Source organism: Canis lupus, chromosome 6 (assembly GCF_011100685.1).
Source record: "Canis lupus familiaris isolate Mischka breed German Shepherd chromosome 6, alternate assembly UU_Cfam_GSD_1.0, whole genome shotgun sequence".
Lineage (NCBI taxonomy): Eukaryota > Metazoa > Chordata > Mammalia > Carnivora > Canidae > Canis > Canis lupus.
Genome location: NC_049227.1, coordinates 25651191 through 25676193, shown reverse-complemented (window position 1 = coordinate 25676193; position 25003 = coordinate 25651191). Strand labels below are relative to the sequence as shown.

Here is a 25003-nt window from a genome sequence, read left to right as displayed (position 1 = left end):
TATTCACCCTCGTGTTATCCTGAGTTTTTAATTTTGGGTGGCGGGGGGAGCAAGGTGAGTGGTGACAGACTGGGCTGAGTCAAGAGCCTGGAATCTGTCATCATCTTCAGTAAAAACTTCCTTTCTTCAGTTCCCCCACCCTGCAAAGCATACTTTTGACCTACTGCTGAACTAAACTAAAAAGGCTGTGATGGACTTTGAAGGCATTATGCTAAGTGAAATAAGTCAGGTAGAGAAAGACAAATACTGTATGATCTCATTTATGTGTGGAATCTAAAACCAAACCAAACCCAAACTCACAGGAAAAGAGATCTGACTTCTTGTTACCAGGGACATAAACTTATAGTTACAGGATACATCAGACCTAGGGATATAACGTACACATGATGACTACAGCTAACACTGCTGTGTGATATATAGGAAAGTTGTTAAGAGTAGATCCCAAAAGTTCTCATCACAATAATTTTTTTTTTCCTTTTCTTTTTACTGTATCTGTATGGGAAGATGGGTGTTGGCTGAACCTATTGTAGTAACCATTTCACCATATACGTAAATCAAACCATCCCGCCCTATGCCATAACTTATCCAGGGCTGTATGTCAATTATTTTTCAATAAAACTGGGGGGAATAAACGATGGCCAGGAACAGGATGTGTTTTTGAAACTTTAGATTCTGTCCTTGGAGCACAATGGCCTTGTGTTCTTCCCCAGTAGATCCGTGATACCAGGGCCATAGTGGGTGCTCAGTGGGTTTTGGTGTCATGGATCACCACACATTGAAGTTTGCTGCATTCAAAAAGTCTGTCTAGGTATGTAAAGCTATCCTGACTTTCTCTTTCATTTTTTGCAGTGAAATGCAAAATGGAGGATGAGGAGGAGGTTGTACCTAAGACTCCACCATCTTAACCACCGGTGGGACCTTTCCCAATTGGAGCTTCCATGACCCTACATGAGGAAAATGTACAAATTATGCTTCCTCTCTTGATTTTTTAAAGGATAGATTTGGTGCCTGTGAATATGGAATTTTTTCTACACGAGATAGGATTTGTGGCAAACATGCTTTAGTGCGTATAATTTATCACAGGAGAGCACTCATCTTACTTCCTGCATTATCTCCAGATTTTATTCTTTTATCCAGTATTATTTCTTCAGTACTTCAGGAATATTCTTCTACACTAAGTGTCATTACAATGTACAGTGAGCTCTAGTTCCAAGAGATGGTGAAGTGCTAATTTAGGTACCAGTTTCCCATCTCTGGCTGCCTTTGGAAAGATGGATACTTAAATTTAAGTCCCAAACTTCTGCAGTGGGTTTTATCTGGTGAGTATTCTTTTCATAAAAAAGGCATATTGGCTACGACCATTTCCAAAGGAGATGGACTCTTAACTCTGATTTCTGATTGCAAATCCAACAAGTTGAGACACTTAAGCCCAGACAACAATAACAGACAAAGGACTTTGGTTGTCAAGTCCCCAAAGTATTATGGAAAGCCCCCCATTTGATGGAAAAGCTAACTTATTACCCTCATTTGTTCTGTGGTTTGCTGTTAACCAGGGCTATCCCGTTCAAAATGCCACAGACTTAGCCTCCAGGCAGATCCAAAAGCCAAGTAGTTACGCTGGGTTGTTTTGACAAGCTACCACACATCTTAAGTAAATAGTAAAGCCTTTATTTTTGTGTTAAGAACAGCATTTTGAAAATAAAACCTATCTGCCCATGCTTTACAACCTTTAAATTTGTAATATTTATATACAGTCATTTATGGTACACATTGATTGTCTTGAAATTTCTTTAACGATTTTTTTAATAAGTATGCAACAGTCAGCCAGGGGAGAATAAAGGTACATTATAAAACACACATTAATACATTTAATAAATATATATTATCTATCAAAAACGAGCTTTAGCTCTTCATCAATTAATAAAAAGCACCTGCTGAGAACTCTTGTAAGCTGGTATAATCATTGCATCATTGGATTATAAAAGCCACAACGCTCCCTTTCAGTTTGGGGTTTAACTCAGCATTGGCCAACCTAGAAGACCATCCCAAGTTTACACGCGTTCAGTGGGCCCCTGACAGACTCTGTGCTAAAAGCACGGGATCCCCAGATTTTCCCACTTTGTCAGTTCTCCGAGCTGGTTCCCTCACTCCCCATTCCCCCCTATCCAGTAGAGAAATTCAGGATAGAATTTCTACTAAACTTTCTATTAAATTTCTATTAACTTTCTATTAAAAGGAGGGGACAGGAGTGGCTGTTATAGTCCCAAAGTGATTTTAATAACCGGACACAGAAAGACTTGTGCTTAACAATTAGGTATTTTGATCACAGATGCTCTCCTTCCAGGTCATTTTCCCTCAACAAGTGTTGTTGACATAAACAAATCTTAAACAGAGGTGCCGTTTGATTTTGTTATTTAAAGTTTGCTCCGTGAGGGCAGCTGGCGGCCACAGTCTCTTGGCAAAGAGGTCCCTTTGTACCCTTCAGGTGGAGTCATTAGTAAATACCCATTCTCTGCTCTCTGCCCTCACTCCCCACCTTGGCCCCATTGGGAGGGCATCCAGCCCACTCTCAACTTTAAAGCCAAAATAAGACAAAACCCAGAAGCACAATAACGTATCAGAGATTTAAAAAGAGAGAGTGGAGGGGGGGAGGATATCTCATTAAAGTGAGGTTTCCCACGGCTCAAAGCTGGTTCCATCTTTATGTTGGTGAAACGTTACTTTCCCCCTGTAGCCATGCCATTTACGCGGTGCTCACCTTATCGGCCCGGACCACCAAGAACTGAGAGAGAAAACGATCAGGTGAATTTGCTCCCTTCTGCAAGGGCGGGGGAGCTCTTGCAGACAGAATCACTGATGGGATCAGAGAGCTCCAAAGGACTCCAGAGAGCGGGGGTAAGCAACCATTTCCTGGCACGAGAATGTGTATTGCTGTCGTTTGTCATTGAACTGGACCGAGGTGTTTGGAGGTTTCTGTATTTTCAGAATACTGGGTCTGCATGCAACCACCCCCATCCCTACCCCAGGTCTTAGCGTCTTTGCCTCCCTCCCATCCCCAGTACTCCAGGTTTCCAGTCCACCAACAACACTCCTCAAGAGAGGATTGGAATCTGGTTCTCTAGAAGCAAGCACATGCTCTGGGCAGGGGCGGGGGCTGTTTCCCAAAGGTCAGGTAGGGGTGGCATTCTGGTGCCATGCTTTATCTTCCTCATGCGTGGCAACACAAGGAAATGCGCTAGCTGGAAGGAAAACTCGAAGGAAGGCCACACAGGGATGGCCAAATTGGTCTCGTTGTACCCCACAGCTCTGCAAGGTTGCGGGCGATGGGGGAAGGGGGTTTGTGGCGAGGACGGGACACAGCAGAGACTAGGGCCTTGAGAAAAATCAGAAGGTTTATTAAAACAGCTCAGACATATTGGCTTATGAAGAGGTCAGTTCCCCCCCAACAAACACTAACCTTTTTCATTTTCTTTAAAGGTTAAAGGCTTATGGGTTGTTTTATAGAAAAAGCAATATAGTCATTAGAGTATATGCCAAAGGACTCACCCTCATTTATACATTTCATGCCGTCAGGTTCAAACTCTTTGCTTTGAATCACTGCTAGTGATTATGCTGGCCAAACAGTGCAGAGAATATGGGGGCTTTTAATGGCCGAGATGTTCGAAATGCCAAATAACAAAGGAATGACTTGCTTAGGACAGATGGAAACCATGACAGAAACAATGGGCTTTGAAGAGAACCATTTTCATGGAACTTACAGAAAACCAAGTCAAAACATGTCCCACGTACCCTCCAAAAGCAGCAAGAGCCCCTTGAGTGCTCCCTTCTCCCCCCAGAACTTGCACTCTGTCAATGTATAACATCCAAGAACTCACTGCATGCTAGGCAGCAGAGTGTCATCTCTCCCCTGGGATGCCGTGCCACATGACATCATCATGGAAAATCTGCTGTGGCACTGCCTTCTGGCCTGCCAAACCCGGGGCGGGGGCTGTAAGCTGATGGCCCATCTGAGCTTTTGCAATGAACGTGGGAGAAAACATGGGAAAGGGCTCAGGGGAGCATTGGCAAGTGGAGAGAGCTCATCAAGCGAGAGAGACTGCTGCCCCAAGCAGGAATATCGCTATGGCTCCACCAAGGAGGGAGGTGGGCGTGCTTCCCTGCCGCAGACCTGCAGCAGGAGGCCCATAGAGGGAACAGTTGTAGGTCACCACTTTCTAAATGTGATGGCCACTTCGACTCGCAGATAGCCTTTTCTTCGTTGGCACACGCCAGGCAGGGTCCCTCCACCACTACTGGCTGTAAAGCTCACCCATGATTCGGTTGGGACTCACCTTGGAATCCCACCCACAACTCCTTAACTGCTCCTGACCCCCTTGAAATGTGCAAACCAACAGGCAAGTTGGTGGCAAAGTCTCTATTAGCCCTCTCAATGAAACAGCATCCCCAAGAGGCCACCTGGGGTCCAGCACTTGCTGGGGGGGCAGTGGTGTGGGTACCTCCATACTCAGCCAACACCAGCCTGGCCCACCGGTTGTGAATTTGGTTCTGTTCGACCCTCAGAGGATGAAACAGTCTTCCCAGCCACATTTTCAAGTGAGCCTAATACTATTTGCAATTAGCTTTGCTTTAGTTTGCAGGGATTGAGGTTGGTTTGGTATTATGTGTGCGTGCGTGTGTGTGTATGTGTGTGTGTGTGTGTGTGTGGCAGAGGGACAGGAGGGCAGTCGGTGTTAGCTTTTCGGTTCAGCAGTGTTCACATTTACACGAAATCCCCTTGTGTAGGATTTCTAGATCTCCCGGCTGTGAGGCAGCCTTGTTCGGCTACTGTTACTGATTTCTCCCTCAAGAAAGACACAGCCAGGGAATAAAATCGGTAAGAGAGATTCTTATTCTCTGGAACTTAAAAGTCTTTCACCAGAGGTGTCTTCCAGTGTAACTTGGCGGAGCAGTTGGGATCTGGAAACAAGGATAACACACTAAAAACTTTGTGCTTTGCAAAGTCAACATCAGAAACCAATTCGTTAACAACGTGCCAAAGATAAGTTCCCTTGCTTTTTTCATAACAGGCTGAATAATTCCCAAGAAAAGCAGCAACCACTGTGTGTCGCGCTGCTCAGTTCTTGGGAAGGCCATGTCCCTTCATCTGTAATCGCACACCCCAAATGAATGTTTCCTCACTTGGACACCCACTTTGCCTTCTATGGTCAGGGTGCTTTTATACCTACTGGCCTTAAAGAGACCAGGAGGGCCTAAGAGTGATTGATGGGGCCCTTTTCTCACATTATTTATTATAACACACAGGCCAAATGCTTTCGAGTCAGGCTTTTCTTGGCACCCAACAATAAAACAGCCCAAGGGATGGCAGGGGGTTTTCAGAAAGCAAATCTGTGAGTCTATTTGTCTTTGAGGCTGTTCCAAACCAGTGCAAACCAATGCCTCGCATACCATTCAAAAGACCAGGAAAAAAACCCAAATTCCCTCCAGAGATCAAAAAGACCATCCCCAACTTACATTAAAAAGAAGAAAAGAAAAAGAAAAAAAGCTCAGGTTGAGTTATGGAATTGGCACATGATAGAAGAATGGAAGTCCAATTTACATGTGTAAACTGGCTTATGCGTTGTTTCTGAAAGAAGCATGTAGCTATGTTTGGAAATTAAATGTGGGAATGACAGTGTGTCTTTGGATTGCTGGAGAAACAAAATGATGTAATTGCACGGAGGCAAAATGTAAACAATGACAATTCTGCTGAAGGTCTGTTTGGCATCAGATAGTAAAACCTGTTTTTGTGCTCACAGGAGAGAAATGATAATCACTCTCCTTCTTAAGAAATCTTTTAAAGAGTGGAGGTGGGGGAACCCGGTACCCAGCTGGGGCACAGAGCCGGGGTTGGGAGGCTGGGGGTGGGTATGCTAGGTTGGATGTCAGCAAAATCTGCCAGCATTTCACAACTCTGGGCTTTTCCTACAAGTCACCTACCAGGGAGGGGGGTGGGTGGGCATTTTCTGCAAAATGAAAGCCAGAGAACTCACTGGGTACAAGAGCCCCAAGACATAGGAACTCTTTGCAACGAATCCACAGATGGTTAACTAAGTATAGGTGGATCTTCTGTGCGTGGAGAACAGGGGGTAGAGAAGGAAAAAAAAATGGAAGCAGTGCATGCATTCTAGCTGCAAGGGGGTGTCAACTACAACCGGTGTGTTTGCAACGCCCGAAAGCAGCCTCCACAGAGCAGTCTGTCCCCCGTTGAAGCTGCCCCCCAACACTGACCACTCTTGGGCTTCAGGCCATAACATCACCTCTTGATACTTACAGTCCCTCCATTGAGCACAACGGCCATCTCAGTGGGCTGATAGACATTGCTTCTAAACGGAGCGCTCGGTCTGTTTCCCAAGCTGCCATTGCGAAATCCCGCCGTTCGGAGAGCTGAGGGAGGGAGGAGGCAGCAACACAACACCCCCAAAAAAACACAAAACACACACACACAACAACAAAAAAAACAACCCACAATTTTGTTTTCTTCCCCTGAATCAACACCATGCCCCCCAGCACACACTCTGCACCCCCCTTCCCCGCACCCCTCCCCATTGTCACAAGCCAGATTCAAAACAAAAGTCACAAAGGGGCTTTGTTCTCTGGCTCTCTTGGAGCATGACCCATCTCAGTGGTGTTGGGAAGTTTGTAGAATCCAGGGCACAGGCTGCTGGGGTGGGGGGCAGGGTTGAGCCTCTACTTCTCCTCCGCCACTCACCCCCTCCCTGCAGCCCCTGCAGGCCCCGGGGGCGGGGGGGGGGGGGGGGGCGGTGCGGGGGACAGAGAAGCACCTCTGCAAGCCTCAAAGCTCTCCTCTCTCAGCATACCAGGTCATTCGTGTCAAGTTCAACATCACACTGTTCAACCCTATTCACCACTTCTGGATACACAGAGGCAGACAACCCTAGGAATGTGGACAGAGTACACGACAGAGGCCGTCTTCATGGGAGGGTGACCGGAAAGACAACCCAGGGACTCCCACCACCCGGGGAAGGGCATTTCTGAACAGGAAAAAAGAGACAGCTGTAGCAAAGATGGGAGACTATGTCAGCACTTTTTAACGAACCTAAGAAAGGTGGGTGGCTCAGGGGGTTAAGTATCTGTCTGCCTTAGGCTCAGGTCATGATCCTGGAGTCCCCAGAGCCCCTTGTGGGGCTCTCTGCTCAGCGGGCAGTCCCCTTCTGTCTCCCCACTCCATCTCTTGCTCTCTCTCTCAAATAAAATCTTAAAAAAAAAAAAGGTGGGTAAATAGTGTTTCTTATTTGCTGTGTGTTTTTAGAAGTCTAAATTTCCATTTTTTGTAAAGAAAACCCAAATTACACAAAAAGAGCTGGAGGAAACAAATGCATACTGCTAAGTGAAAGAAGCCAGTCTGTAAAAGCTATAGGCTGTGTGTGATTCCAACTACGATATTCTGCGAAAGGCAAAAGAACAGAGACAGTAAAAAGATGAATGACTGGGTAGGGATGGGGGTAGGGACGGTGGTGAGGAATAGGCTGGAGGACAGGGCATTTTTAGGGCAGCAACTACTCTTTATGATACTAGAATGGTACACGGCCAACATTATAGAACTGTACAAACAGAAGAGAATGAGCTTTAAAATGTAAATTTTGGACTTGAGTTAATAATACCATTATCAATACTGAATCACCAACTGTAACAAATGTACTACTAATGCAAGCTGTTAAGAGTAGGGGCATGTGGGAACTCCCTGTAGCTTCTGCTTAATTTTTCTGGAAAACTAAAATTGCTCTAAAAAAAATAGTCCATTAAAAACTAATACAGAATGCAGGAGCACTCCAAAAACAAAAGTCCATCTCATTTGTGACACGGACTCTCTATTATTTTCATTCTCATGAAGGCACTAATCTTGCTTTGCTAGGAAAAGACTCACTTAAAAGTCTTTTCTGAAGAGGGGTGCCTGGGTGGCTCAGTCGGTTGAGCGGCTGGACTCCTGATTTCGGCTCAGGTCATGACCTCAGGGTTATGGGATCGAGCCCTGTGTGAAGCCCCTGTGTGAAGCCCCATGGCACAGCAGCCTCCTGGCTCCACACTCAGCAAGGAGTCTGCCTGTCCATCTCCCGCTGTGCCTCCTCCAGCTCATGAGTCCTCTCTCTAACAAACAAATAAATCTTAAAAAAAGGAAAAAAAGTCTTCTCTACAGAGAGTCATTTTTCGGGCTGAAAAGTAGAAGAGAGCTTGGGATTTTTATTTTACTTGAGGCAGGAACCAAAATCACCTTAGTAATAGAGTGAACCTTTGCAGATAGCTGGCCAGCAGCTAGGCCAGCTTATACTTCTACTGCTTATACGGAGTGTGAGAAGTCCTTCATGTATTTTTTTTAAAGATTATTTATTTATTCATGAGAGACAGACAGAGAGAGAGGCAGAGACACAGGAGAGGGAGAAGTAGGCTCCCTGCAGGGAGCCCAATGCGGGACTCGATCCCATGACCCCAGGATCACACCCACAGCCGAAGTCAGATGCTCAACCACTGAGCCATTCAGGTGCCCCAGTCTTTCATGTATTAACTCATTTAATTTTCATAGCATGATAGGGTCATTATTTCCATTTTATACAGGGCACAGAGAGATTAAGTTACTAGCCCAAGGTCACACAGCTGTAAAGAAGCAAAACCAGCATTCAAACCCAGGCAGAGAATCTGTGTTCTTACGCTATACTGGCTTCAGATACTGTTTTTAACTATCACACTTACTTAGAAGCAACTTGAGAGGTTTTTTTGTTTTTGTTTTTGTTTTTAAGATTTATTCATGAGAGACACAGAGAGGCAGAGATATAGGCAGAGGGAGAAGCAGGCTTCCTGCTGGGAGCCTGGTGCGGGACTTGATTTGAGGACCCTAAGATCACAACCTGAGCCAAAGGCAGATGCTCAACCACTGAGCCATCCAGGCACCCCAGAAGCAACTTGAGTTTAACTGACATTCAGAGAGGGGCAGCTCAGCCCAAGCTGGACCAGAGAAACTGAGGCAGGGTGAGGAATGAATGTTTCCAGATGTAGGTAAACCTCTTTTGCTTTAGCAGCTCCATCCAAGCTTTCAAGCAGCTCATTATGCATGAGCTGAGCAAGGAGACACCTTTCCCTGGAAGTAGAGAAAGGGGAGCCAGGGAATGGCACCAGGGGCCAGAGGAGGTAGTTCATGGATTTTTAATAGTCTCAAATCCTAGCCTGCTTGAAGAGAGAACACTAAATAGCACTGCTTTCCTTAAAATGCAGAGACCAGGCCAGCTGTGGTGGAGGAATGTGACCCCAACACATTTTCCTCAAAGAAACAAAGGTTGGACTCTCCTCTCTACCGGCCATCTGTGGGGTGCCTTGGCCCCAAGGGCTCCCCTGTGTAGTGGTTATTTGTGGTTCTCTGCTGGTCAACATCCCTCCCACATTCTGAGGCTCCTGAGGGAAGGGTAGGCTATGACTGCCTTCCACCCTGGCCTGAGGTTAGCATATGATTTCAACCTGGCCAATCAGGTCCAATCAGAGCCAACTCTGGGATTTTTGCTTAAGTATCCTGGGAAATGTTCCTCTTTTCCACAGGGATTCTATGTAAGCCTAGGGTTGTGGGCTGCCACTAACAGGGCCAAGAGATGGAGAAAGATCTAGTCATCACTCAAGCCTCCTTGGTCTAATTAATGCTTCCCGTAGCCCAATCCCCAGTACATTTATTTGTTGTTTTGTTTTTGCTTAAGCCAGGTCAAATCAGATGTTTTATTACTTGCAACCTCCAGTGCCTTACCTAACACCCTACTCTGACCTAGGTCAGCGGTGAGAGGCAAGCAGGGCTCATCCGGAAGAGTGTCACCACAGGAATCTAAGTTTATAGGGGGAATGCTAGCCTTCTCCTATCCAGACTCTGCAAGTGAGGCTAGATTGGCCCTCCCCTCAAAGCTGATCCAGGGCCTTCTACCAGGTCACTAAGAGTCAAGAGTTTAAATAGCCCTGAGTCCTAAGGAGATCTGAAACCCCAAATGCTCCAAAAGAAAGAACACTTTTCTTTACTGCTCCTTTGGAAGGTGAACATTTAATATGCTTTGTTAACGCTTTCCAAGATGTGATCTGAGGTGCTATATCCTTTGGTACATTTTAATTTTTTATCACATACCTCATGCCTTATGATAACTTTTATTAATAAGCAGGAGGTTGATGAAGTGGTATGTACCTGGGGTCTCATTCGGGGGTTGGGGGAGGAAATCTGGAAGCAAAGGCCACTGGGGCTTGACTGAGCCACAGGCCACCTGGGAATGCCCTTCCCATCTCTTGAAGATGTCAGGGATCTACTCTCAAGGGAAGAGGCCCAAAAAGCTGGCTGGCTAAAATGCAAAAGAAACAGAGCCAACTGTAACTCCTGGGCAAGGCCCCCAGTGGGGCCTGGTTCCCTAAAATACAAGCTGGCTGAGGTCAGCACCAAAGAAATAACAGCTGTTCTCACAATGGCAAGGGAGCATGCCCAGATGTTCCCCAGCCAGCAAAGCAACAGTTTCTAGAACAAGGGCAATCCCTAGCCGGGATGCCAAATTAGCCTCCGTGAGCTTTCTGAGGGAAAGGCCCACCTGTCTGGTCCCATGTGAATTTTGGTGGGGACACGTTTGGGATGATCCAAAACAGGGCTATTAAAGTCTGATAACATCCAAGGTTGGTGAAGAAATGGGGCTCTCCTACAGTTATTAAGTGGTGTGGGGGCAGTATATTAGTTTAACTTTTAGAGGGGGCTGCTGGCAGTCTATACATCAAGATTTCAAGATGCAGGCTCTTACACGTGTCTAGGAATTTTTTTTTCCCAAGAAGTTAATTGATCAAGGGCACAAAGATGAATGTTCACTGCAGCTCTGCTTATACAGAAGGCCAAAAACAAGTGGAATATTCACCAGCGGAGGATCAGAAAAATAAATTATTGTGCCCAAGGAAAGCTCTGCATCATGAAAAGGATACCAGAACTCTGTAGTCGCTGACCTGGAGAGGCCTCAATCCATGATACAATATTGCTTTAAGCAAACACTGCAGAGCAGTACTTAGATCAGTGGTTACATCGTCAAGTCACTTGGTGAGCTCAAAAGACCTAAACCCAAACAGATTTAGTCAGAACCGGGATGGGGGGTAGGCACTGGTAAATTTTTTTTACGCTGCCCAAGTGATTTTTTTTCCTCCAAGTGATTCTAACGTATAGTTTGGTTAAGTACAGCTCTATGGGTTTGGTGTGTGTGTGTGTCTGTGTGTGTGTGTGAGAGAGAGAGAGAGAGAGGAAGAGAGGGAGACAGGTAGAGAGACTATGTGTGCTCACCAAGAGATGTCTGGCAAGATGGGCACAAACAGCAGTAACTGCCTTTGGGCAAATGGGATTCTGAGCAATTTTTGTTATTTTTACTTGCTGAAACGTCTACGTGATTATTATAGCTATTGTCATCAAAAGGGAAGGATAAAAGCTATTTTTATTTTGGAAAAGAAAGGGGACAGAAAGACAACTTACTTGGCTTTGGAATGTGCCACAGTGTGAAATAGCTGGGGGCGTGGGGCACCTCTAGATGCCCCGATCACCCAGCGTGCCAGCCCTGGTACTGCTGGTACTGACCTGGGTCCTAGATAACTTTCATCTCTGGATCTTATGTGGATAGAACATACTGGCTGCATTGTCACAAGAAAAGATGCATGTAGGGAAAACCAACTTTCCCCCCTCCCTGCTTTTAAGAGTGTGAGCTTAAACAAGTTGCCTGATACCGCCTAGACCTTGGTTTCCTGCTCTGCAGGAAATGAATGGAACTGATAAACCCTGTCTCCTCAATGCACAAAGTTGTTCTGAACATCTGTGAGACAAGGGTCACTAAAGTGCTTTGGGAAGAGGTAAGTAATTCTGTGGTAGACTAATCAAGCATCAGGGCTCTGGAATGAGCCTGTGAGGGCTCAAGCCCTGGCTTTGCCTCTTAGGTAAGATGCATAGCCCTTCTGTGCCTCAGTTTTCTATCTGCAAAATGGACTTTAATGGGTTATTGTAGGGATTAAATGAGATTAGCCACTAAAATGTTCAGAATGGTAACCGGTCCATGGTAAGCACTTATGAAAGGTTAGTCATCCTTACTTTTGAAGACCCTACTACTTTGGTAGTTATAGCATCCCCATTTCACTGCAAGTAAACTAGACCATCAGGTTTAATACCAAGGATTCTTGACCTCCAGGGGGTCACAGACAGCTTTCAGAGTCTGATGAAGTGATAGACAAAAATCCTGCAGTGAGTATACAAAAATGCACACCCATTTCAGAAGTTCCTACTACCTTTTAGGTCCAGGGGGAGTCCAAGGGTCTCATATAGAGAGGACCCTATTCCAGGGGGAGCCAGGGAAGAGGTGGCTCCACCAGACCCCAGGAACCAGCCAGACTCCTGACCTCTGCTCATGACATTCCCTGGAGGGCCCTCTGGGCTCACAGTGATGACTCCATCCTGACCCCCCTTGTCCTGGCAACATGGGGAGCCAGCGCCACCAAAGCTGATGCTCATTCTTGTTAAATCCTTTGACAACATGGGCTTGCTGGCCTGGGACTTTCTAACAAGAACGATACAGCTCTGATAAAGACCACACCAGGGTTTCTAGCCTCATCCACAGTTGAGGCCATTGGTGTTCCCTACTGCTGGTCTGGTCGGGAGCTGGAGGTACAGAGGAAACTGGGCACATCCAGGTGGGGAGGGCTCCGGGTGGCCTTTGAGGATCTGATGCCTCGATGTGCTTCTCCCTGCCTGCAGGGGACAGGTAGGGTACACTCAGCACTCAACCCAGGAAGGTGGACTCCGCAGTCATGTCTGGCCAGTGAACACTGCCCAGCTGCCTGGGTGAGCATCACTGAAAGGGGACCCTGACCATTTGGAATGGACCATCTCCTAGCTGTATGTCTTTGGCAAGTTACTGAACCTCTTAGAGTCTCCATTTATTCATCTATAAGATGGGGATAATATCAGGACCTACCTCACTGGGTACAGCAAGGGAAGTTGAGGACTTAGAATAATACCTGGCACACAGGGGCGCTCAATAAACAACAGCTAAGTAATCAGTACTACTCCTGCTGTGGCTACTACTACTATTAATGTGGTCATTATTAGAGCCCCTGATCTATCTTCAGGCAACTGAGAAAAGGCGATTTTATTTAATCTCAAATGCTGGGAACCTAGCAGACTCACTTGAAGTAATGACTCGAAGAGATACTTCTGAAGCATCTAAAGCAGGGGCTTCGAGTGCCTGCACCACATCCTCTAAGCTCACCTCTGAATCCTGCTGCAGGGGTATCAGACAGTCCTGGGTACCCAGACAGCTGTCACCTCTAGTGTCCAGCAAGTCTCTCAGAAGCCAAGAGAACTTATTTGGCCAGGGTAATGGGGGATGTGGCAATGAGAGCGGGAGACAAAGGACATACATGACAGTGGGTGACTGAGGAGTTGGTGGCAAATGCCGCAGGCTCCTGATCTGAAAGATCAAGTCTGAGGCTTGTTCTACACGCATCCCTGTCAGGTCCAAGCTCCAGCTTACTACAGCAGTCACCAACCCACTGATGTACTTGTTGGTTGTTTCTGGCTTCCTGGTCTCATTATCCCTCCCCTTTCCTTTGCAGGGAACACCTCCCAGGTAAGCCAGCTGCACCCAAGTCTCAGGCTTTGCTTTCAGGGGAACCCAACCAAGACACACATCCAGCATGCCAGGTCCTGGGAACCCAACCAAGACACACATTCAGCATGCCAGATCCCTCAGTATGTTACCTCTCACAACAGCGTTAGAGGTGCATTCTCTCATTATTTCTCTTTTACAGATGGGAAGAACTGAGGCTCAGAGAGGTAGAGCAATTTGCTCAAAGCCATACATCTAGGAAGTACAGAGGCTGGATTTGAGTCTGGGAATCTGACTCCAGGGATCAATTCATACACACCTAATGGCGGAGGTGGGGAGGAGACACAAGCGTTGCCCCCAGTATGCCCTGCATCCATCTAGGACCTGGACTACAAACTCAAACACTTCTAGGTAGCAGGGAATTAATGGTAATATGTTATAGCAGCCGGGTTGGGGAGCAATAGGGGAGTGGTGGGGAGTGTGGTAAACACAAAATGGATCCCCACCTAAAGGAACGGCCGCTTGGCCTGTTCCATAATTTGGCTATTATAAACAATGCTGCAGTAAACATAAGGGTGCATATATCCCTTCAAATTAGCATTTTCACATTCTTTGGGTAAATAGCCAGGAGTGCAATTACTGGATCATAGGGTAGTTCTATTTTTAATTTTTTGAGGAACCTCCATACTGTCTACCACAGTGGCAGCCCAAGTGTACATCAATAGATGAATAGCTAAAGAAAACTTGGTATATGTATCATGGAATATTATTCAGCCTTAAACAAGAATGAAATCTTGCCATTTGCAACAACATGGGTGGATCTACAGAAGGATCTATAATGCTAAGCAAAATAAGCCGGTCAGAGAAAGACAAATAATGTAATGATATAAAGACGTAATGATTTCACTCATATGTGGAATTTAAGAAACAAAACAAAGGGGGCTGGGTGGGGGGAGACAACCCAAAAAACAGATTCTTAACTATAGACAACAGATGGGTTACGAGCTGAGAGGAGGCTGGGGATAGGGGTGGATGGGTGAAATAGGTGATGAGGATTAAGAATACACTTACACTGATGAGCACTGAGTAATATATGGAGCTGTTGAATCACTAGATTGTACCCCTGAAACTAATATAACACTGCACGTTAACTACACCAGAATTAAAATTAAAACTAACAAACAAACAAAAAGAGCAGCTACAACTCCTGAGCGGCAGCACCTTCCAGCCTACACTGGTTCAGATCAGCTCTAGACAATCGCTGCCGGGTGGGAATGTCAACCCACCATTGCCAGAGCTGACTTTTCCAAAGAGGTGAGAAATCTGGAGTTTTATATTACATTAGTTGCCAACTGATAGGAAGAAATGCTAAATAAAAATCCACCCCTGGGCCAGTGATAGCGCAGAGGCCAATGTTTGTGGGCTCCAATCTGCCAGGACTGCCCCGGGAGGACGGATCCCCACTAGAGAGAAAGAAGGGAGGCCTTTGGGGGCACATGGGCCCAGAGCCTAACCCAGCAGGGTGACGACCGTGTTACCTGCATTGTGTTCATCCATCGAGAAGGCTTTGTTCTCCATGTAGGTCCGTGGCAGCTGCACGTCCTCCTCAAACGCTGTCTCCCGCATTCTCGGCTGCGAGGTGTCGAAGTAGTTGGGCGTGTTCTCCTGTGGGGCTGGTAGGATGGTGCAGTGGATTTCGGGGATGGCGTGGAAGATGACGAAGACCCAGCCGCTGGCCACCAGCGTGATGGCCAAGGTGGGGTCGCCCCAGGCGTCTCCCTGCCGCAGCTCGGCGTTGCCAAAGAGGTACATGGTCATCCAGGCCACCCAGATGAGCACAGAGAGGAAGGCTGTGACCAGGATGCAGGCCCCGTTCTGCTTCCATTTCTTGAACTTGCCGCACAGCGTGAAGAGCGCCAGCCCCAGGGTGGCCACCAGCAGTACCATGTCGTAGATGAGGGCCATCACGAAGTCCATGGGCTCGTAAGCACAGGCCGGCTTTGCGTCGCGCAGAACAGTCAGCACCAGCCACTCGATGGCGATGATCACCTGCACCAGCATCAGGCACAGCGCCACACCAACCAGCTGCCAGCCCGAGGGGCTCTTGCCGTGGCGCACCAGCCTCCGTACGCGCCACGCCTGGCTCAGCAGGCAGGAGAAGCAGAGCGCGAAGAGGACGCCCCAGAGGAACCGGCGCACCGAGCAGATAGTCTCGTCTTCCCGGATGATGAAGGCAAATGTCAGCCCGAAGAGGCCCAGGGTCCCCAGAAGGAAGAGGAAGTGGAGGCCCACGGGGTCCTTCTTCTCCTTGTCCTTGATAAATGGTAGCCGCACCAGCAGGATGAGCATCAGGAGCAGCGTGATCAGGGCGCCTGCCCCAGCCACCGCCTCCACCACGATGCCCCAGATGGTGTCCAGGTCGCACAGGGACACGTACTGAGGGAGGAGATCCAGTCCACAGCCCCGGGATGTGCTGGCGTTCTCAGAGGCCCCGGAGGCGATCACAAAGAGTAGGAGGAAGGCGAGCACCTTGTGGGTTCTCATCTTTCTCTCTGGCACCAGAAATGTTCCAGAATATTGAGGAGGGGGGGGGTTGGGAGGGGGGTTTGGAGGGAGAAAAAGATTGATTCAGTGTAAGATTTCCCACTTTGCTGACTTTAAGACCCACCTCATTTGGAACCTGCTGGCCCACAAGGCACATTTGACAGATCAGAAAAAGGCACCCCTTTCTCCAGACAGCACAGCCCCTGGGGCTGTGAAAGAGGGGGGGCTGGGAAGGGGGTGGTGGTACAGGACCCTGATTTCAGCTCCCATCTGCAGCCTTGATCTGGCACAGTCAACAATCATGAATCATCACTGCTAGTGACTGGTGAAGAGGGTGAGAGAGAGATTCACTCTGTATACTCTTTTGTATTCGTTGATTTTTATATTCTGTGCTACGTCTGACCTCTTCAAACATAAGGGAATGGAAACAAAACTGAAGAGTTATAGCTATGAGCCCAGCACTGTGCTGAGAATGGTATGCACTGCCTCTTTCCAGCCTCTTGATGGTAACGGCTTAATATTTACCTATGACTCACTCTAAGCCAGGCACCGGGCACATCCAGTCCTTACACTGGTGACAAAACAGGGTCTCCAGGAGGTCAGGACACTTAACCAAGGTCATACCACCCAGCTCCTAGAAGCATACCCTCATTTCAAACACAGTGTATCCAAAATGAATTATCATCCTGGGTTCTCCGTTTCCCTCGCCCCTCAGACCTCCTCCAAAGACCTCCAGAGAAACCATCCTCACGGCACCCTCTACCTCTCCCAGGGCGCCTGCAGGATCCCCCTTGGCACTCTTTCAGGCCCCCATGAAAGCTGGACTCCACACAGCAGCCATGGCAAATGGGCTTAACCCAAGTCTCATCTTACCCCTCCTCCTCCCTCTGCTTGAGCTTTCCCAACCGGTTGCTTGGAAAACTGTTCCTCACCCCCACCTAATGTCACCCTCTCAGGCCTTGGCCAAGGTCACAGCTCCATTCCTCTTCACCAGAGCCTCCTGTCTCTCTCTCTCTCTCTCTCTCTCTCTCTCTCTTTCTTTCTTTCTTTGTTCTAATAGTTTTTTCTTTTTTCTTGCCTCTTTACTTTGTTTCTCCCATTCCCTTCTTGCTCTTTTCCCTGTGTTTCTCCACGGCAAGATGCAGGAGGACAGGGACACCATTAAGTTCATCAGGGTCAACCAGGGTTTCTCAACCTTGGAGTCTTTGCTGTGAGGGGCTGTCCTGTGCATTGTAGGATGTTCGGCAGTACCCACGGCCTCTATCCACTAGATGCCCATGGCACACCCACTCCCCCAACCTAAAAATGTGACAACCCCAAAATCTTTTGACACTGCCAAATGTCCCCTGGGGAGGGAGGGCATGCAAATTCATCAGGACAGCGCCACTGGTGTAGACTCCAGCAGTAGCACACAGTGCTGGCACAAAGTGGATGCTTAGTAAATGCTGAATGAATGAGAGGCTTATTCACTAGGACTCTTTCCTCTACCCCACTGCCACCAGCTCTTGCTTTTGAACGGAGCCTGGCCTTCAGAAAGCTATGGCCTACACAGCTCCGCTCTGATGCCTGTTTCCAGGCAGCTCAAGCTGGACCTATTGTCTTAGCTCCACCCCTGTGTGAGGTTGTAACCAGCCACATCCAGGCAGCTCCAGCTTATCCCTGGGGCTTCCTTAAGTAAATGCAGTATCGACCACCTCTCTCTTTCTCTCTCTCTCTCTGCTCCTTTACGGGATCCCAGGAGCAGCTCTGATCCTGCCTTGGCTGTGAAGCCATTGAGTGGGATAAATTATTGATGCCGCCAAATGAGAAGGAGCCTTGTGCTATAGGGATCGTCACCTTTGCCTATAGATGAGGGAAGGCAGGTTCAGGACAGAAGGCATCTGGCAAGAGGTGCTTAAGTATGCATCCCAGTATTCTACTCAAGCAAATTAGGGGTAAGGATGCACTCTAGATGTTGGCAGTCAGACTCCTGGTCCAGTCACTATTCACCCTGCCAATTAGCTTCCCTTTTTTGGATTAAGCCAGTTTGAGCTGGGTTTGTGTTACTTGCCAACAAAGAAATCCTATTATTCCTTCCACATCATGGGGCCTCCTTCTTCCAGGATGTCCTCCCTGCCCAATGTCCAGGCATGCAGATGCAACCAATAGCAGTCAGGAGCTTTAGTGGGATCCAGTTGTCTCTTGTGGATCATTATCATTGTTAAGGATGGCCAGGAGGTGACGACAGCCACCCCACTCTACAAAACAATGTCGAGGATGATCAAGAGGGCTACAGACTGCCTCACAGAATGAAGCTGAGACTGGCTCATCTAGGATTTCTGAGGGAATTCAGAATTGCCCTCCAGAGTTTTCTACCCCTGCCAGAGGGACAATGACAGTAACTGGCTCATAATGCTTACCTCGCTGTAGGCATACTTTCATTTACTTCATATATATTAATGCCTTTTCTGCAGTGACACTATGAGGCAAGTACTCTTACCATCTCCATTTTTTAGTAAATAAAACATAGAGATCAGCTGGCTTGTTCGAGGTCACACAGCTAGAAAGTGGTGGAGCCAGGGGGCAAACAATTGTACTATTGTTACCTGGGCCCTTACTACAGACCAGGACTTTGGAAATGTCACCTGGTGAGTGAGCCCTTTGCTGGCCAGTCTGTCTTAAACAAGGTCCTTCCTGTCCCCATTATGCTCTACACCAGTACTTTTGATTTTTGTCTTTGTAGCGTTTGCCACAATTGCCAGATATTTTATTACCCTTTTGGACTCTTCCCCCGCTCTCCCATGTCCAGGGTTTTGTCTGTCTTGTTCTGCACTAACTTGCTAGTGCCTGGCTCATGGGCAGGGCTTACAACCCAGCTGCTAAACAAATGGATTGATAAAAACGGTCTCGCCCCTCCTGTTACCCCAGAAGGGCAGATGTTCTGGTTGTGGTCTTTTTTTTCTAAAAGGTTTTATTTAGGGGATCCCTGGGTGGCTCAGTGGTTTTGCGCCTGCCTTTGGCCCGGGCGCGATCCTGGAGTCCTGGGATCGAGTCCCGCGACGGGCTCCCGGCATGGAGCCTGCTTCTCCCTCTGCCTGTGTCTCTGCCTCTCTCTCTCTCTCTCTCATAAATAAATAAAAATAAATCTTAAAAAAAATAAAGGTTTTATTTATTTATTCATGAGAGACACACACACAGAGAGAGGCAGAGACACAGGCAGAGAGAAGCAGGCTCCATGCAGGGAGCCCAACGTGGACTTGATCCCGGGACTCCAGGATCACACTCTGGGGTGAGGGCAAACCACTGAGCAACCCAGGGATCCCCCAGCCACCCAGGGATCGATCCCCTGGTTGCGGTCTTATGGAGGAAAGAACTGACTGACTGGTTTAAGTCAAAGTTTGATCCTCAGGCCGCCAACAGCAGCAGCGTCACTAGATACTCGGACTCTCATGGGGAGGGGGGTGGAGGCCTAGCCCCCTGGGTTTCAGCAAGCCCTGCAGCAAACTCCAAGTGTGCTCAGATGCTTGGGCACACCGAGGTTCGAGAAGCTTGGACATAGGCAGCAGGGGTGGCCAGGAGCCATGGCCCCAGTGAGTTCACCTCACCAGCCCTGCCAGAGACCCAGCAGGAGGCATCCACTGTCAGGTCAGCCCCATCCAGCCGGGTGGGCCACTTGGTGCTCCCTCCCACCAAAAGAGCAGTTCTTCAGGAATCCCTAACTGAACAATGCCAGATTAGAGGTTTCAAGTCAGCCGCAGGCAAGGCTGATTGGGTCGGGATGAATATATGGCAACAAACCCATGGGATGTAGGCGTGCGGCTCCTCAAAAGGAGGAATGAACAAATGTGAACGAATGCACAAGCCTCGGCTCACATACTAATTACCTTTGCTGCCAGGCAGGCTCCCAGAAATGTGACTCATTCAGAGGCTCTTAAATACGCTATCTCCTTCTCTCCTTCTCTCCCTCTCTCCCTCTCTCCTGATCCCCTGTCTACACCACCCCCCCCCTCCCCGTCCCTGCCGCAGAGGGGCCAGAAGCCTCCGGCAGGTGGAGGAGCAGCACGCTCCATTTCTCCACGAGCTGGGGCCTGCAGAGGCTGGAAAAAATGCAGGCAAGTTTCCTTGTGTGAGGACAGTGCTGCCTGCCCAAAGGCCACACGCAGGCCTAGTTCTCCCAGCCCCGCTCCTCATCAAGCAGGGTGAACTTCTGAGCGGGATCTTTGGGTTTCAAGTTCTGCCCCCGCCACCTGCCAGCAGCACTTTGTGACGCTGGGCAGCTGAGTTAACCTTTCTTGCCTCAGTTTCCTCATCTGCAAAACAGGGGTGTTAGCGGCACCCCTCATTGTTGTGAGGATTAAAATAATAGGTTTTAGGACAGTGGATGACACAGGGCAAGCACTTATATAAGCTGTCTGTTAAATAAATAGAAATGACTGGCAAACATTCCCTCGTCAGAGGTTATGAACTTTGCTGACTGCTTTTCCAGGAGGAGCAGTTGCCATGGAGATGGGGTGGGAAGGGGGCTCACCCAGATGTTTGTCCAACACTGGTTTCCAGCTTCCCCCATCACAGCAACCAAAGAGATCCCTGAGGTGGTGCGAAAGGGAGATGCCCTGGGTGGTAGTCTGCCCTGGGAGGCTCTAAACTCACCTGATCCCAAAGCAGGTGCTCTAAGTGGAAGCCTCACTATGAAGATGGTTTTCCCACGGGAAACCCAGGCCAGCCTGGGGGCCCTGAAACTGGGTATTCCTGTCAAGAAGTCAGAGCCAGAACACCCAGAGACCAGACGCTGGCCATTCTCTTGGGAACCAGTGTCCTCATCTACCCACTACCCAGAAAAGAGATGCGAGATGTATAAAATCACTCCAAACACCATTTTGCCCAGCCTCGCTTCAGTGGCTCCTAGCAGGGCTCTAAGGACGCCTCTACCTCAGTGTCCCTTTGCCGTGCCCAGATCAGAGGCATCTTAAACCTATCTTCTCTAACGACGTGGAAGAGATGCTAGAACCTGGAAGGGAAAGAAAAAAAAAAAAAAAGCAGGTGGGGTAGGGGCTTTCCTACTCCTGGGCAGTCAGTAGTTCGGTACCTGGATGAATGCCGGGCACAGAATTTACACTTCTATCCGTCTCCTCTAGAGTGGAAGACCTCAGTGGGAGTGAAGCCAGACATAACTATGTGACATGCGGCATTACTTAACCTCCCTGACCCTCAGTCTCTTCCTCTATAAAAGAGAAAGATAGTGCCGCCTTCCAAAGCCAGTGTGAAAAGTGCATGAAAAATACTCCGCAAGGTGCTTGGCACACTGGGAGTATGGGATCCCTGTTTATTAGGAAGACAATTATGATTCCATGGTCCTTCCTGTTGGGAAAATGAGAGGTGAGGCAGCTTGGCCAGAGGCGCACTGGAATTCCCAGGCCAAGCTGGGACTAGGACTCCCAACTCCTGACCTGAGGCCCTTACATGATACCTCTGGTTTGAGCCCTCACCCCATGTCTGGAAGAAGGCCAGGATGAAGCTGTGGAGCCAATCTCCCCACGCACCCCAGCATTACACTCCGTCCCAGCCTACTCCCGTTATAGCCGACGGTGCATTTCCTGCTCTGCAAGATCAAACTGTTACAAGGTTTCCTGACATTAAGCTCTTTCCCAGACCCACAATCTCACCCTCTGATATCTTTTCCAAGTGACACCATCTCATAACCTTCATTTCTCAATGCTGCCCGGACCACCAGCCTATTTGGGGGCCCTTGAATTTAATAATCCTCCTAGGTTAGTAAACAGGGTTGCCAGAACACAAGCTCCAAGATCCATGAATATGGAAAGCAGCTCCAATCCTGTAAATAAAAGCAATCATTTAAATGCAAATTGCATCCTTGGCTGTCCGTTCAGGGGTGGATGGTTCCTCTTGGGCTGTAATTCGGAGAAGAAAATGTGACTAACTCAGAACCCCCAGGAAGCTCTGCTGTGAAGTGCTTATAGGGCCAAGGGCTCTGGGAGGGGGCCCCTTAAAGTGGACAAGAACTGCCTCAAAGTGGGATGTGAATTTTAAAACCTCAGCTGCTCCTCCAGTGGGCTCACAGGAAAGGACAGGCTCAGAGCGGTCCCCACAGGCCAGAGAGAGCCCCTCGGAGGCTCCCGGCGCCTTGCCATCCCCAGAGGCAAAATGAAAGGGGAGCTGCTTTCAGTCTCTGTGTTGAGGTCAGGAGGAGCTTTTAAAACTCCAATCCTTTGGCTTCCCACTTAAAATCCTCCGAGGGTTCACTGGCCCAAGGAGAATAAAACCTAAACTCCTTTCCCCGGCCCAAAGATTGGGATCCGGCTGGTCCTATCATCCTTTCCCACCCACCCCCTCCACATCTGCCTCAAGCTCCAGCCACAATGGCCTTTGTTCAGTTCTAAACTCATTCCCACCTCTAAGCCCTACACTTGCGGTGGTCCTCCAAGACCTCCCAGAGGTGGGCCCTCCATCTTGCCAGGCTCCCCAAAAATGTCACTCCTGAGAACGGTCTCTCCTACAGAAGCCAACCCTCATCACTGTATTGGACATCCTCCCGTGTTATTTGCCTGGCAGCCCTTACCCCAATTAGAAGTTATATCTACTTACTATTTATTTACTTATTTAGTTATTCACTTGCTCACCCACCTGGCCCCGGCCTGGAGAGCGGGGGGCTTGTCCGTTTTCTACACTGTAGTGCCCCAGCTTCACTTCTGTGGCTGGTACACGGCCGCAAAGACCAAGTTCAGCAATAAGGAGTCGGAGCTTCTCTAACATGACTGCTTGTCTTGCTGCCTGCCCCAAATGGCGACTTCTTTCCCCTTGCATTTTTCTCCTTCTCAACTCAGCTGACCCCTTTTCAGACTCAGAGCAGGGAACACACAGAAAACCCTTCACTCCAAGGCCTAGATACAAAACCGGCCGCGGGGAGGGCTCCCGCCCCACAGATGATGATTTGCATTCTATTTACATGCTATTTGCATGCAGCTTAACTCGAAGTCAAAACCCACCCAGGGCCCCCACCCCACCGAGGAAACTTCTGAATCAAGGTTCCTTGGCTGAAGTTCCCGTGGCTTTTGTGCCTCACTTTCCCCCTCACTTCTCTCGTCTTTTCGAGGACCCCCGGTTCCTCCCCCTGGGCTCTGCTCAAGTACCCCCCATCCTGGCGCAGCTGGGCAGCCAGTGTGGCGCGTGGGCCGGGGCCCCGGGCAGGGACGCCGCTGCCCGCCACACTCCAGGGGCCTTTGTCCGCGCTCCAAGGAGCCGCCCCCTTCGCGAACGGGGAACGAGTTGGGAGGCGGGGGGCGGGGGGCGGGGGGGCTGGCTAGGCCTGGGTGTGACAGCGGGGGCCAGGGGACGAACTCGCGAGCCGCGCTGGGGCCGTCCTCTACCGCAAGGTCGGCGCCCCGCTCCCCCGGGGCCCAGGCGGGTGCCGGCGTTGGGGACCCCGGGATGTGCGGGGCTGGGAGCCCGCGTCCCGCAAGGGCAGCGAAGGCACCACTGCACGGGCTAGTCCTCAGCCCCAGCCAGCCGCTCGCCATTGTATGCAGCCGTCCCTCGGCCCCAGGTCTCCGCTCGGCCGCCCTCCACCCCCTCCTCCCCGCCCCGCGCGCTGCTCGCTCCTCGTCCCGTAGTGCGCAGGCACCGCCGGCTGCAAGCCTGGCCCCCGGCCCCTGCGGCAGGTGCCGCCGCTCACCCCCAGAGCCCGGCCCCCGTGAGCAGGCTCCGTCTGCCCTGCGGTCAGCCCCCACGGGCGGAGCACGCGGCCCCGGACCTGCCCGCGGCTCTCCGCACGAGTCACCGGGTGCGGCTGGACTCCCTCGCGCTACTCCCAGCTGTCCTTTACCTGTGGTCGCCCCCAGACCCTGCTCTGAGACTCCGATCTCCACCTGGTCCGGGTAGCCAGCACCCTCCCCCCAACCCCGGCTTAGAGGTCTCCAGCCCTCCCCTCCCCCGCCCGCCCTCTGCGGCTCCTCTCCCGCCGCACTGTGGTTCCCCCCTCCTCGATCTCCCGTCTCCCTCAGCCGACTGACCCCCTGGGTGGGGGGGGGGGGCGCTTAGAAGGGCCCAAGAAGCGGACTCCCCAATCCTCCCAAGTCCACGGCGGGAAAAGTTTGTGGGGTCCTAGCAGCGCCCTCCACCCCATCGGCGCGGCTCGCACTCACCGACCCCCGCGGCTTCGCAGCGCCGACGCTCCTGTTGGTCCTTGGCCTCAAGTCACATCTCTGCAGCGCGGCCGCGGCCCCCGCCCCGCGCGCGCCCGCCCGCCCGCCGGTCCCCGCTCACTGCATCGCCCTCGAGAGCCGCTGCCGCGCGAGGCGCCCCCTGGCCCGGCCCGCGCCGCTGCAGCCGCCGCGACCCGCCCCCTGCTGGCCCCGCCCTGCTGGCCCCGCCCCTGCCGCCCCCGGGGCATCCGGCCCCGCCCCCCGCCCCGGCCCCGCGCGCGGGTCTTCGCGGCCCCCGGCGGCAACTGCGCAGCGTCTCTCCACCCGCTCAGTCCTCTCCCTCCTTTCAGGGAGCGCTGAGACGACCTCTTTTCAGGGTCCCAAATTTGGAGACACTTCCCCCACATTCACAGTGCACCCGTAAGCGGTCCAGACGCACCGGACATCTCCCCAAGTTGATTCGTTTGCAAGGACACACACACACACACGAGGGATACTCCCACGAGTGTCCTAGTACAGGACACTCTCCAAAGCGGGTTCACGAGCAGTGACTTCCCCTCACCGTACACGCACCGGGTCCTGCACGCAGAGGATCCCGCGGCTTGGCCTCCTCTAGCGAGTGTCCACCTGGGCACGTTCCGCTCCCCCCACCCCGCCCCAACTTGTCACTGTCCCTTTGCACACACCGCTCAA

At 50.1% G+C, this 25003-nt stretch overlaps 2 protein-coding genes across 7 annotated transcripts in view; one reads left to right on the top strand and one right to left on the bottom strand.

The window, feature by feature from the left end:
- IQCK (IQ motif containing K) overlaps window positions 1-3016 on the top strand; it is a 130345-nt gene extending 127329 nt beyond the window's left edge. For 3 of the 4 annotated variants that reach the window (XR_005360868.1, XM_038540211.1, XM_038540210.1), the window contains one exon: window positions 850-1941. Coding sequence is in view for 1 of the 4 variants with exons in the window: in XM_038540210.1 (XP_038396138.1) it covers window positions 850-905 (56 nt within the window). In the remaining 3 variants the exon portion in view is untranslated. Of the gene's footprint in view, window positions 1-849; window positions 1942-2734 lie in introns of those variants that run through there. The other variant, XR_005360869.1, reaches the window with a different exon arrangement.
- GPRC5B (G protein-coupled receptor class C group 5 member B) lies at window positions 1648-24451 on the bottom strand. Of its 3 annotated transcripts, none has more exons than XM_038540207.1 (4): window positions 24311-24451; window positions 15167-16180; window positions 6311-6423; window positions 1648-4976 (listed from the first exon to the last, which is right to left on the bottom strand). In XM_038540207.1, exons 2-4 carry the CDS (start codon window positions 16170-16172, stop codon window positions 4887-4889), a joined length of 1209 nt encoding a protein of 402 aa, XP_038396135.1. In that variant the 5' UTR covers window positions 16173-16180; window positions 24311-24451; the 3' UTR covers window positions 1648-4886. The 3 variants fall into 3 exon arrangements, with proteins under 3 accessions (XP_038396135.1, XP_038396137.1, XP_038396136.1); XM_038540209.1 differs by having other exon boundaries at window positions 1648-4956; XM_038540208.1 differs by lacking the exon at window positions 24311-24451 and adding an exon at window positions 22794-23066.
- Between the last annotated feature and the right edge of the window lie 552 nt (window positions 24452-25003).

Coding starts and splice junctions, on each gene's coding strand:
- GPRC5B (XM_038540207.1), bottom strand. CDS start 16,172: ATGAGAACCCACAAGGTGCTCGCCTTCCTCCTACTCTTTGTGATCGCC. Junction 6,424..15,166: donor GATGGATGAACACAATGCAG/GTAACACGGTCG, acceptor TCCCTCCCTCAG/CTCTCCGAACGGCGGGATTT. Junction 4,977..6,310: donor TTGTGCTCAATGGAGGGACT/GTAAGTATCAAG, acceptor CAAAGTTTTTAG/TGTGTTATCCTTGTTTCCAG.